Genomic DNA, 15,091 nt, shown 5'->3' with positions numbered 1-15,091 from the left:
GATATATAGACTTCAGGATCTCTACACGTTGTTAAAGGTGGCAAACGTTAATCGACATTAAGTGCCCTCAGTGTTGTTAGATAGAGGCCACAGTTGTAAATTTCATCAAAATAGAAGCGGCTCTCATACTTAACTAGTTTTTGGCTGAATTTTGGAAAAGGACCACGCAGGCAATTTAGACCTTTAAATAAATGTGCAACCCGCTCAGAAAAACTTCAACTGTTGTAATTTTATTGGCAGCTAACGTTACTGATTTAGTTAATACTTTATTGCTGTTTACTGTCATTGGAAGGACAAATCAGTAATATAAACAGTCTAAAGTCAGCATTCATTTTTAATTAATTTTGCAAATTCCGGCAAGATAATGAAAGACATGCATATCAGACTTGAATCTCTTGTAACATTAATTTGATCAGTCAAACAAAACTCTTAACTTGATCACCTTTCTCAGCAGACTAAATGTTGCCTTAGTAGGCTGTAGCAGCACATAAATGTTTTGATTTAGATGCAATCGGTACATCATCACATTGCACAAAGGTTAAAGTTATTAACGTTTTTATGTGTTTGTGTGAGTGTGCCTTACATATACTATTCTGCACAGTGGTTGTCCTAGATGAAAAAAACAAACCTTGAAGTGGATCACTTGGAAGACACTTTTGCAGGCATTCAGGCAAACATAAATGTTAATACTCGACAGAAAAGAGAAGTCTACAAAATTAAGCGCATATACAAAATTGTTTTAATTTTAAATAGGTATGGTTACTTGTATTCATGAACACAATAAAAGTATATAACTAGAATGTTTACATCACCTCAAATTTAAGTTCTAAATTGAAAAGAAATGTAATTAAAATATAACAAAAGACAAAACTTTACTCATGTACGTTATATTCTTCTAAATCCATTTACCATGAAGTATTTTTGGTCAATCTAATCTTTTCAAATGTATTTGTAAAGAAAACAACACATACATACAGTATTGGCTTACATGTAGTTTTTGTCACTTGTCAGTTTTCTTTATCCAAAACTTTGTTTGGCAGCCTGTCTTTGCCCATTTTTTCTGGCAAGTCTCTGTGAATCATTTTCCAGCAGTTCCCCATTTAAATGATATCACAATGTCCCTGGGACCTTCTTTCCATGTCCTTGATAACCAGATGGAACCCTTCACCCTGTCCTTCATTCAATACTGCAAGATCTTCTGGAAAAAAATTCCAATTGCCAATGCAAGAAAATAACTTTGATACTCATTTAACAACCCAACTTCTCAAACTTAACAGTGCAGTTTTTCGCCACTTTGTTCCCATTGGGATCTTCAGTGTTACCCAAAGACTTTGAAATTACGTCTTTTTAATGATACCCAACCCTGTATTTCTAGGCTTGTTCATTGTACAATCAGATTCTGTATCAGAAATTAGTTTTCTAGTATCAGGTGCAGCATAATTGCCCTCTTTGAATTTAGCTTCAGACAAACCTAGAAACTTCAGGGACAAACACATCAGACAGGCTCCATCTTTTGATACTGCTTTGACAAACTGCTTCATTAAACTAAGCTTAAAATGAAGGAGTGGAAGGTGCGCTTTATCTGGAACCACTGAGCTAGGTTTGATGATGCTCTTGGTATCAATCTGTAGCTTCTTTCTAGATGGCCATTCCTTCTGAACTCTATGTCAGTTCTTGCCCTGTTGTTCCATTTATGGAGGAAATGTGGGAATTGTGTGTGCCCTGACTGCTGAGACAGAAAGACATACAGAACTTCTAGGTCCTCACATATGAAGAAATGGTGATCATTATTGTCAATAATTAAAAAACAAAGCAGTAAAAGCTGCTTTGCTTTAATCTCAGGTTTTAATATTAGGAAATGTTAAATTCAAGCAGATTATTAAAGTAAGATATTGATATTTAATTAAGTATATCGAACTGCCTAAAAGAGCCTTGTAAAGTGCAAAAGAATCAATTCTGGCACTCAGCACTGGTGCTACAATATTATTTCTCTAGATGTATTAATCCTCATTTAACACAACACGTGGTTGACTTCTTTAAAGTTAATAATCTGTAAAGCTGAAGATGTGTAACTTTGAATTTCCATCTGAAAAATTAGATACAAGTAGCAGGTATACAATAGGTAGCCAAAAATGTAAAAATCTTTCATTTTTTTTCATTAGCACAAAATGTGCAAAAGTCATCTAAATCATGCTTAAATTTGGCTAGGGTTAGTTTAACATGATAAATATTATGTACAATTCTGTTGTGGACTTATTTGACCCATTTATGAGACTATCAATATGGGGTTGTCCATACAGTTTTTCAAAATTATAAAATTTTCCATTCCAGAAGAAAATACACGAAAGGCATTACACTAGGGTTACACAGTCTCCTTATATGAGCATTAATTCATTTTCTATCTAATAACTTAATATTTCAAAATCTGCATTTCTATTGATTAACATGATTACTTTGTCATGAATGACACTAACAAAGTACAAAGGCAATCATGCTCCACTCTACATCAATGGCTCCCTTGTCCAGTCAGCAGCTTCATGTTACTGTGTGTCCAGATCACAGACTGCTTTTTATGGTCTGTCAAAACTACCTGCATTTGCAGAAAGGCTCAGTAAATGCTATTTTTCCCTTTTAAGAAATACTGGTGAACTTCTACCATTGCATCATTGAAAACATCCTGACTGGATGCATCACAGTGTAATTTGATAACCTGACTCTCCCGGATTACAAATTCCTCCAAAGGACTGTCTGTACAATTTCTAAAATCATTGGGACTGACCTTCCACAGCCTCATACTATCTACTCCACCAGATTCATGAGGACATCATCGCAAATAAAAGCCATAAACCTCATACAGTGTTTTCACCACTCACTCCACACACTTCCTCCCAGAGTCCAAAAAGATAACTGAACCTAATCTTACATGCCCTGTACTGTACCCACTTGCCGGTTTGTATAATTGTACTGTATGTTACATGTGTTCTGTCATCTATTTTTTCCCATATCATTTAATAGCATCTATTTATGCCTTTACAGATGTTTTGTACTTGCTACTATTGTTTACTTTATTATATATCTTCTGCTACTCTTATTATATACTGTATTTATTTATTCATCATCTTACTTTCTTATTGAGTGAACATACATCCCTGCCCAGTGCAACTGTGGCAGAAGAACGTCAATATGTTCTTGCAGGGGTCTTCAATCATGGTCCTGGCTGCAGGTTTTCCTTCCAACTAGTTTCCTGATTAAAAGACAGTCCTTGAAGATAATGGAACTTGGTATTTAACTATTTGGCTTGTTAGTGCTTTCATTCATCCATGAGAAATTTTAATTGCACTGTAGTTTCCTTCTCTGAGAACATTACCCTTGTGTTTTCTGGACCAGAACAGATTTAAATTTAATAGTCCTTCCAGTTCCGCTCTCATTTATTTCTAAAAATTTTTTAACAGACAGATACTTCATGGTGCATATGCAAAGGTTTAAAAGGAAGCACGTTAAATGGACAGCTACTGGTTTACTGGTTATCTGCATTTCATTATTAACTAATGCCTGGTTAAGAAAACAGGCAACAATTAAAACTTAACTGCAGTTGCTAAAAGCTAAAATGGGCATTTAGGGTTTCTGAATTGTAACAGGCAAGATAAGTAAAATTAAGTCCAAAAAACATTGCTTTAGTAGTAAATAAATGGTTTCTAATTAAGAAATTGGTTGAAGTGAAAACCTGCAGCTACTGCGGACCTCCACGATTGTAATTGATGACCTCTGATCTACAATGTAACTAAAATTTGTCTTTGATGAATGAAAGGACTAACAAGGTATATAGCTAAATACCAACTATCATTATCAGCAAGGACTGAGTTCTAATGAGAAAACTGGCTGGAATGAAAACCTGTAGCCACTGTGGCCCTCCAGGACCGGGATTGAGGACCCCTACTTAGGGTTGCCAGACGTCACTTATATACGGGACATGTCCCATATTTGATAATTTTGTCCCCTGTCCCGTACTGACCTTTCAGGGACAACCAAATGTCTTGTATTTAGTTCATTTTCAAATGTTGTAATAAAAATATATTTTTACTACCTTCTTACGGTACTTAGTTGTAACTTTATAAGTACTTATACTTTCTTTTCTCAGATTCTCTTGATGAAAATAACCCAAATGTAACAAGGAAACTAGTGTTTGCTGTCTGTTTGCAACTTGCTCAGTTGCTAGGCTTGACTGAGGACAGCAACACTGTTACCGTTTTGCTCTCCAGCCGCGCTGCTCTGTATTTCTGTATCAGCATCGCAACATACAGTGTCAATAATGTGTGTTGTTACTACTTGCCATGGCCCACTTCTTTTCTGACTGCCTGTATTAAATAATAATAATATTCCTCTGTTGTCTGCATGAAATAAATATTTTCAAATGATTTCATTTTTACATAATTTGTAGCTTGTATTAAATCATTTTCAAATGATTTTACTTTTGTTTTCCTCATAACCCATTAAAATCCTTGCTTTTTGTTTTTAATTTGTCTCTACTTTTATATAATATATTGGTCTGGGTGTGTAGGGGGCATGTACACATTTATATATACAGTAATATAGAGAGAGATTTTAAGAGTGTCCCGTATTTGTAATTTTCTAATCTGGCAACCCTACCCCTACTCTAATATAATCAAATCTAAAATTCAAAATGGGACACAGAAATTTGACATTTATCTAAAAAATGTTGTGTAAGACAACAACCTGCACTTCTTATATAATAATTGTGCAACTAAACAAATGTCATTATTAAAACATGAATTGCAAAAATAAAATTTTGCTATTAGGGATCCAATCCACAACTGTATGATGTTCCAAATATAATACTTAATGAGGAGAAAAATCATGTTTATAAGTTAACGTTTACGACATTACTTGCCAACATCAAAATTATCTTTAAAATCTAAATGACCCATCTTTTGAAACAACGGTTTTGGAATTACATTCAAAATATGTTATTTTACATCACAGCTTCTTAGGAGTGCTGCGCAGACAGCAAACGCCATTCCCATACCGTTCTTACAAGAACGTCCGCCTGCGACACTATCTCCAGCTGTCGCCGTATAACAGGTGACGTGAGGCAAGTCTTCGGCAGGCGTCGACAGGAACATTGAAAAGGGTAGAGTCACACGTGCTGCTTCTTTCACAGCAGGAGCGTATCGCCGCCTGGCGGCACCTCACATCAATCTGGCTTATTCTCTCTGTAATAGGGGTGCTTGCCCATACCCTCTGACATGGACGATTCCACACTACATAGGAGGCATTTTCTTTCCATTCCTGTCCGCTAAGATACCCTGCTTCAACTTCGAGGTCGATTATCTACCATCATGTATTATTTTACAATTTGAATTTAAATGCTTGTTACACTTATTCCATTCGGTACAGTTTCGAAGATCACGTCTCGCCTGGAGAAATCAATAACACCCCCTTATTTTACCACATTCAAGTTCATCACTCTAGGGCGGAAGGGCTGGGGTGAACTTGTGCTGTCAAAGTAACACTAGTGGAGACTTGTGGAGTTCTGAATATTCTCGGCAGCATATATATATTAAAGAAAAAGCAAGAGTGAAGCAAGCTCCGACGATGGAGGGTCAACGATGGCTGCCGCTGGAAGCGAACCCCGACGTGAGTGTGCTTGCTGTCGGTGCTCTTTTGGGCGTCTTTCTTTTCATTCATTGCTTTCGACACAATGAGCAATGCTTTTTTTCTTCTCTTTTGTTTTACAGGTGATGAACCAAGTGAGTAGCAAGGTCAACAGCAGACCATTAGAGTCCAGTGAGCGGTTCTTAACGTTTGTATCTTTGTTAATCAGTTAAAAGTTATTGAAGCTTATTTGTATGTGCTTACCGGTTAATGGATCTAAAATAACGTGTTACGTATTACCACAGTGAGTCAGTAATCTTGTTCATTTAGCTTAATTAGACTTTATTATCTAGGAGAAGAATTATTTGCAGTAGGATTGCATGAATACAAAATACTTTTCTATAGATAAAAGAGGATAAAAGACAAGAGATGTCAATCGCCGTATCAGAAAACACACCCTGTGATTCTTACAGAAGGGGGAGGGTGGTCATTTGTGGTACATATTTGTATGAAATCAAGAGTACCATATATTTTTTGTAATGTTCAATTATCCGTGCTGCTGCTAGCTTAGAATACTGTATTATGTTGAATGTGATAAAATCTTTACTGAATCACAATGCAGGGATTAAATCTGTAAAAACAATACCATCGGGTATAAACGTCGCGCTATATATTTAAGTTTAAGGCCCGTTCTATTAATTTACACCTAGCACCTTTTGAATCATGCAAGCCTTACTGTAAAGAAGTTATATCCATATTCTAAGTGTACCTTTAGTGAGGACTGATATAGCATTCCAGGGGCTCCATCTGTAGAAACAATTTACACCATAGTGGTTTGTAAGTTGGTTTGAATAAATTTTTCTAAATAAAAAATATGTGATAGGGCTGCTTATTGTTAAACTAATGCAATGTGTGCAAGGTCTGCTGGATGCTTCTTATAACTATAAGTTGTGGTGGTACTGGATTGATGGGCATCTTGATGATTAATAAACATAGAATATCCAGATACATATCATTAAAGGTATTTGAATATGGTACTAGAATGGGGAGGCATCACATTTGGGCATTGGTTATAACTGCTATATTACAACACCATAGTCTAGAGTTCATTCATACTTAAGTTGCAGTGTACAGTTTGCATGCTCTTTCCATGTCTACATGGGGTTTTTCTCCAAGGTCTCTCTTTCCTTCTCCTCCCACATTAAAAATATGTGCAGGTTAGGTTAACAAAAGACTACAACCAGGTCCTATATGTAAGGACGTAGCAGTACGTTTGAATGTGTCCAGTCTACGGTTCGTTCCTGTGATGTGTCTGATGCTGCCTGGGTGAATTTACATTAGAATAAATAGGTTTAGAAGAAGGAATATAGAGGCAAAAGGGGCATATTGGCATTATTGCTTTTACATGTCAATCTGGTTTACTCACTCAATAATAGAGGTGTTTACCCATTCCCAGTGACATGGATGATTCCACACTACAAAAAAAAGTTTTGTCACACAGTGTTTCAGGTATAAAGACTACTCACAGCAGCACCACTAAATTAAACAAAACACTTTTTAAACTGTTTTATTTAAATTTTGCATTGTTAGTTTACTTAGCAGTTGTTGAGTTTATGTCTGCTTGAAATCTAGAATTTGCTGCATTCTTTGTGGAATCTATTATAATGCATAGAATTCTTGAGTATATTATCTGAAGGCTAAGTGTTTTATCTTTCATGGTCTCTAAACTGGGCCTGCATGGTTGTTTTTGCCCTGTAATGAACTAGGTCACTTTTGTGCTTCTCTATGACCATAACATTTTAAATAGGTACGGCATGAATAGAACATCATGGAGACAGTACAAAAATAAAAATAATGCATTAAAAATGCAATTTCTATTTTTTTTTTTACTCTATCACTGACTTAATTTAATAGTTTAAGGCAAAAACATGTAAACGGTTGGTGTTTTATTTAACAGTTGCTGAAATGTAGGTTTGTATTTTGTTATGCAAAGTAAACTTTCTAATGAAATGGATTATGTGGGTCATTTTTAAAGTAGTCTTTATTAATACTGTAGGCCTTTTTGAATGTTGTCAAGTGGATGGGGGAGGCATCCCACACAAGCTGTTGGAAGATTCAAATGCCTCTTTGTTTTTTATTGTTAGACTTTTCTGTGGGTTTGCTGCCAAATGCCAGTAGCTTTGAAACAGTTAATAGATTGTTATTGTAATAAATCCAGCCTTTAAAACAATTTCTTAATGTTATTGTCTTCTAAATCTATAAGCAACACATGTTTACACAGTGTTTTTTGACAAAAGGCCATTTGACGCTGAAATTAATTAGAATGGGCTATTTTGTTTTTAGACTAAGTAAGGATTTGTTGCTTCATTGTTTAGCCAAAATATGAGAATATAATGCATGAAATAGTAACATTGAGAAATAAAATTTTATGTCCTCCAGAAAATATCTGTGCGGATAGATGATTGTCTAAAAAATTAATACAGCAGTCATTTTCATTTCCCCAACTTTAAGTGTATTTTATTCTGCTGCAGTGGTACTCCAGCATACCATAGGTAATGTGCCATCCATACATTTTTACAGTTTGTAATATAATTCTCTCCTTAGTTTCTCAAACATTTAGGTTTACGTCCCAGTTGGCAGTTTGGAGACGTTTATGGATTGGATCCTGAACTTCTGTCCATGGTGCCAAAGCCTGTTTGCGCAGTTTTGCTTCTTTTCCCAGTAACAGAAAAGGTAATGTCTTACTTTTGAACAACATATTATTAATCAAGAAATCTGATAAATCAAATTGAAGTGAAATAGTATACATTTGAGTAACATAATATTCTCTAATGTAGTTGTTTAAGGTATTGCACAATGTTAAAAAAAAAAAGAAAAAAAAGTTTTAAACGGTGTGTCCATAATTTACTGAAGTACCTGCCCTAGTCTCCATGTGTTAGCCTTAAGGATTATCCTTTGCATGTTTCATGATTAGACACTCCCCAAAACACAGACACACACTTGAGTAATAATATTTGCATAAGAAAGTGACACATTTGCACTGACTCTAGTTCACACAGATACAGATTTCCATACATATTGTGGCATTTATTTAATGGGAGGGACACAAAGTATCTAAAACAGTGCAATCCTGTGACCATACATACGCTCCTTAGTAATAATGGCATTACTTATCTGGAAACTTGACATATTTACAAATGAGGGGAAGAGTCATTCAGGACTCGGTGGACTTTTGCTTGAGGGCACTAATATCTGACTGGCAGTCAGATCCACGAATGCCACTTCATTAGATGACATTGCAGAATTTCTGGGTATAAATAAAACAATAAAATTATATTTACACATCATTTCCTATGTTATGAACCAATCCTCAAAATATTTAAGTTGCTTTTATCAAACAAATTATAGGAAATTTTTGTCCTCTGGTAGGTTATGTATTGTCATATTGCTGACATTTTATTTTAAAAGAGAATGTTTACATCTCCTTGACTGTCTTAGTAATGACATTTGGTGTATGATTCAAGCCTTTTCTTTAATTTTTGCATCATAAAAAATATACTCCACATTGGCTTAATTTGCAAATGAGGCAGTGCATATAAATATTTAAAGGAACGGAGTTAGTAATGCTTAGGGGTATCTTAATATGTTAATTACCACGGTTGGTATCATTCTTCAATAGCAGCTTTTCACTTAGTAACAGTAGTTTTTTATGATTGTGTGTACACAGTTTCTGCAGTAGTTTTATGAAGCTCATGTTTATAAATGTATGTTCTAAATAAAATTGATCAGACTTTTTATTAAATGAATGTTCAATTTCTGTCTGCTGTTTATATCCAGAATTGTCACTAATTGTAACTGTAATGCATCTGAAACTAGATTTTAAATTTTATTCTTTATATTTAATTAACTATAATTACAATTATACAGTGCTTTTCTAACCTACTCAAAGTGTTACATACTGTACATAGACCGTAGGGAACCACTTCAACCACCACCAAGGTGTAGCATCCACCTGAATGATTTGATGGTAGCCATTCTTGTTCCTGTATACTTACCACACATTAACAATTAGGTGGTGAATGGGTGAAAGAGATAGTTAGACAAAAAGGGATGGATGGGTGAAGGTGATAAGGGGACTAGAATGACAAGGCTATGGTGGGTAATTTAGCCAGGACATTGGGAAACACCTTGCTGTTTTTAAAATATGTCCGGGGATCTTTATGACCACAGAGTCAGGACCTTGGTTTAAATTCTTACAGACATTATTTATAACTAGGGCCATATATCAAATTTAATATAACCTCATCTATAATTTTTAACATTTTAAAATTCTGTCTTTTTTCTTTAGTATTATGATTCACAATGGCTAAAAGAATATGCAGTGTTAAATTTAGTAACTAAGGTGTGGTGCAGAAAATGGTTGACTCATTGCCATAGAACCTACTGATGATTTAGAACACGTTTCTGTTCTCCACCTCTGTTTTAATTATAGTTGTTTTGTTATTGATTTTTAAAACTGCCTTGTTCTTCCTGCATATCTGTTGATTTATATTTACTAAGTTAGTTGCTATTCAAGGTGTAGGTAAAAGAATAATACGAAGAAAAAGCATAAAAAAGAAATTGTTAGTTCCATTCACATAGAGATAAGGGGTTATTTCTATAGTAAAAGATTATTTGTTTTTGAGAACAATAAAACCGCCAGATAATGTCATATAAATAAAGTTATCCCTTTGATTATAGGTTCATCAAATACTCATTGCTTTAACAAAATCACTTGCTACTCGCTTCTGTTCTTTTCTTAATATAGCCTCCTTAATTTCTAGCTCCTTTTTTTTATTACAAGTTGACTACTGAGGTGGATTTTAAAAGTCACAGCAAAATAAGTTAGCAAAACTTTGTTTCCATGTATTTTTTGCTATCAGAATTTTTTTTCCCTCCAATTTCTAACATAAAAATGTCAAGCTCTTCTACTTTTTTTAGTCCATACCTATAATAATACTTTAGCAATTAGCATACAGTAATCCCTCCTCTATCGTTGGGGTTGCGTTCCAGACCAACCCGCGAAAGGTGAAAATCCGCGAAGTAGAAACCATATGTTTATATGGTTATTTTTATATTGTCATGCTTGGTTCACAGATTTGCACAGAAACACAGGAGGTTGTAGAGAGACAGGAACTTTATTCAAACACTGCAAACAAACATTCGTCTCTTTTTCAAAAGTTTAAACTGTGCTCCATAACAAGACAGAGATGACAGTTCCGTCTCACAATTAAAAGAATGCAAACATATCTTCCTCTTCAAAGGAGTGCGAGTCAGGAGGAGATAATGTCAGAGAGATTGTTTGCTTTTTTCTCTCTATCAGAAATCAATAGGGCTATTTGGCTTTTAAGTATGCGAAGCACCGCCGGACAACGCAGCTGCTAGGAAGGGAGCAATGTAAAGGCAGCCTTTCAGCATTTTTTTAGAGGAGCGTCCGTATCGTCTAGTGGTGCGAACAGCCCCCCCTGCTCACACCCCCTCCGTCAGGAGCACATAATGTCAGAGAGAGTGAGAGAGAGAGAGACAGAGAAAAACAAACAATTAAAAATCAATACGTGCCGTTCGAGCTTTTAAGTATGCGAAGCACCATGCAGGAAGCATATCGCTTGACAAAACAGCACCATTTAAGCCCAGCAAGGAAGAGAGCACTGTGAAGGTAATCTTTCAGTGTTTTCTGAGGAGTGGCCGTATCTTCTAAGGGTGTGAACAGCCCCTGTGCTCACAATATATTTGAGGAGTTTTATTTAATACGTAATACATGCTCTGATTGGGTAGCTCCTCAGCCATCTGCCAATAGCGTCCCTTGTATGAAATCAACTGGGCAAACCAACTGAGGAAGCGTGTACCAGAAATTAAAAGACCCATTGTCCGCAGAAATCCACGAACCAGCAAAAAATTCGCGATATATATTTAAATATGCTTGCATATAAAATCCGCGATAGAGTGAAGCCGCGAAAGTCGAAGCGCGATATAGCGAGGGATTACTGTATACCAATTTTAGTTTGTTGTTCCTTCTGTATATTTTTTGGAAACACATTAGGTAAAAACTTTACCAGTTTAACACATTAGAAGCAGTTTTTACATAGCAGTTCCACCGTGTAGTATTTGTTTTGTTTTTTGTCTGACTACCAAACCTTAATTACAAATTGACTCAACCAGTTTTATTTATGTGTATTTTATGTCATTACTAGAATTCAGTTATTGAATAGTAATCCATATTACTAACCGAGAATGGTAAACCGGATATGGACGCAGGGACCTGCCCGTGGACGCAGGAGACATAGTGCGCAGGCGCCACACAAAACCCCCCCCGCAATGGGAGAGACTACGAACCGTCTGACATGCCGCAAGCAGGATAAAGCGAGGTCAGAAATAAAAGACAGAGTAGGAAACAAAGTAAAACGTCATAAAGAGGTTAAAGAACGGGGCCAAACACATGGAGAGCAGGTTACAGGAGTCAGACCCACGCCCCAGAGTGAAACGGGACAGACTACGGACTACACACAATAAATAAATAAGAAATGAGGCAACGCACCCATAAACTCAAAACCGAAACAGCGCGATCCACCGACATCGCAGGAGTAATGTCGAAACAGTTCCACTAACAGAAATAAGAAATGAGGCAATGCGCCCATAGCACACAAAAAAAGAGGAGTCCGACCCACGCCCCCGAGTGAAACGGGACAGACTACAGAGTCCACAAAGGGTCACACATCAAGCCCGAGATTACAGCTCAAAACCGAAAGAGCTCCACTGACAGAAATAAGAAATGAGGCGACGTGCCCATAGGCGACGACACCACCACACAAAACACAGGAGTCAGCCCCCCGACCCAGAGTGAAACGGTACAGACTACGGACTCCACAAAGGTTGACAAATCAAGCCCAAGATAGTACGGAAATGAAACGGGACAGACTACGGACTCCACAAAGGTTCACAAATCAAGCCCGAGATTGTACGGAAAGCGACTTGCAGTACGGAAATCGCCAGATACTACGAAAGGTGCATTCTCTTACAATGCGCAACTGAAATAAACGTACACACTACACAGCAGAATCCACGCACTTCTAAAAAACCGCAAGCAAACACCCGACATCATACAGAAACCTGACAAATACGGACAAAACAACATATTTGAATCACATTACAGTAATACAATATTAACAGTACAACCACAGATGACACAGGCGCAACACCTGATGGGTAATAAGAATAAACGAACGATCCGTATTACACGTACGTCATCCTCACACGTACAAACTATACAGCATAGGTGAATCTCATTACAGTGATGCATTATTAACAGTTCAGCCACAGAGAATGCTCCATATTAACAGTAAGTGCAATCATCCATATTACTTACCCATATTACTAACGGTAAACAGCAGGCACGGGTTCAAAACGCCGGGGGTAGGCGAAAGACAGAGTAGACAACAAAGTAAAACGTCATAAAGAGGTTATAATGCAAGGAGGCCAAACACATGCAGAGCAGGATACAGATAATGAAAACTGGAATTCAAAAGACTCAAACAAAAACGTGGACTCGAAACACATTCAGAGCAAGATACAGAAAATGAAAACAGAAATAAACAACAGTGTCAAACAAAGAACGTAAACATTGCATTAGCGCAAACAAAGAGAAATTATTACTCTGACAAATAACTAAACGGCGAATAGTGATCGAATATATGGACACAGGTGATATGTCAGATGTATGTAAATATTGTAAGACTGTTTTACCTCACATGCATTTATTGCTTACTTTCCAAAACAAATTAACCCCTTAACCGCCCTCTGCTGGATATATCCGGCATCGTAGCTTTAATGCTGACGCCTTACTGCCGGAATTATCCGGCACATTTGCCTGTGGTTATATGAATGCCTGGCGCGTAGTATAACTGACAGTTTGGCGTGGGTATTATTACTACGTTGTATTTCGACAACTCTGTGCTTGTATTGGCCGATCACGTGATGTGATTCGAAAGTGAAAGCTGTGAATATGGCGAAACGTAAACTGACTTCAAGTGAGGTTTTGCAGGCGATTTTGGACAATAATTCTGATCATGATTGTAGCAGTTCTGAAGAAGATTTTAGCGACAATGATGATCAGCAATGTGCGCTGCATAATACTGTGAATGACGGCGCATCGGATGACGGCGATGAGTGGGTGTATCCCCAGCATCTCAACTGGACTTCTGCCCGAGGTGAACTACCTTTTCTGCATCCGTTTGAGGCAACGTGTGGCTTTACTGTTGATGTAAACAATTACACTGCTGAGCAGTTTTATGAGCTGTTTGTGTCACCTGATTTGATCAGACATTTTGCTCATCAGACAAATCTGTATGCAGCACAGTTTATTGAGACACGTAACCGATTCTCTTTGCTGCTGAAATTCTTTCATTTGAATGACAACAGAAATGAGCCAGATAAGAAAGATCCAAACCGCGACCGCTTGTTCAAGCTACGTCCTTTGATTGACCATTTATTTGAAGCATTTCAGTTGCCCTACATGCCAGGACCGTCAGTTACAATTGATGAAAGTTTATTGTTGTGGAAGCCTGAGAAAAGGTACATTTTGTGTTTTATTATGTGTTTGCCCATTTCTAGAACTTGCACAACATTTAGTGGTCAATACTGCTTGAATAAATGTAAAAAATGTAAAAAAAATGTAAAAAAGTAAAAAAACGAAAATTGTTCAGATTTCGCCTGGCGTGGGGAATATTTAGGGAGTTGGCGGTTAAAGGGTTAATAACTGCTCATGATGTGGATCGCTTTGTCTGTACTGTAATTCCAAAACCTATCCTGAATTATGGTACACAGTCATTAAACACATGTCTCACAGACCTCATTTAAAGGATTCAGCACATTGGGACTCCCAGGATTCCAAATATTATTTTTACGTAAGTTCTGAAATAAAAGTAAAATTAATGAAATAGCAACAATCTTAAAGGTGTGTATCCGGAACACCAAACACAGGGGGTTGGCGAATGAAGTGAGCAGGGGGCGAAGCCCCCTAGTGTAATAATAGTATTCATTAAATCGGACTCAAATTGTTTTCTGTTAGACAGCATATAGTTCCTATTATCATAAATGTAGTGCTGATAACCTAGTAAGACATAATGGATAGTGCCATTAAATGGTTGGGCCATGTTAATTGCAAATGGAAGACAGAAGCAGGGTATTTGTGTTTAAAACACATACTGTAAGGACGTTATGGAAATCAAGTGGCATAAATGGATAAAGAAGTAAATATATTTTTCAAGTAGTAAACAATGTTACAAAATGTTTGGCACCATGCTACCTTTAAAAGAAATTTGATCAGAATTAGAAGAGTGAAAAGTCAGCTGTGAGAAATGCTCAAGAATAGTAAAAGAAAACAAGTAACAGTTAGTTAGTTGATTCTTTATTTTATTTATTTTTTTCTAAACCCACTTATGTT

The 15,091-nt window shown here is 36.5% G+C and overlaps 1 protein-coding gene across 6 annotated transcripts in view; it reads left to right on the top strand.

Moving 5' to 3' along the window:
- Positions 1-5,095: 5,095 nt before the first annotated feature.
- Positions 5,096-15,091, top strand: part of uchl3 (ubiquitin carboxyl-terminal esterase L3 (ubiquitin thiolesterase)) — a 68,248-nt gene continuing 58,252 nt past the window's right edge. Inside the window, exons 1-3 of one of the 6 annotated variants that reach the window (XM_028799603.2) lie at positions 5,096-5,655; positions 5,757-5,768; positions 8,218-8,346. In XM_028799603.2, the coding sequence (XP_028655436.1) occupies positions 5,614-5,655; positions 5,757-5,768; positions 8,218-8,346 (183 nt within the window). In that variant the 5' untranslated portion in view covers positions 5,096-5,613. The other 5 variants (XM_051927313.1, XM_051927311.1, XM_051927314.1 and 2 more) reach the window with 5 other exon arrangements.

The sequence above is a fragment of the Erpetoichthys calabaricus genome, chromosome 4 (genome assembly GCF_900747795.2).
Source record: "Erpetoichthys calabaricus chromosome 4, fErpCal1.3, whole genome shotgun sequence".
In the NCBI taxonomy this organism is placed as follows: Eukaryota; Metazoa; Chordata; class Cladistia; order Polypteriformes; family Polypteridae; genus Erpetoichthys; species Erpetoichthys calabaricus.
The sequence above is the reverse complement of the archived record's forward strand: the minus strand, read 5'-3'. Positions and strand labels throughout refer to the sequence as shown.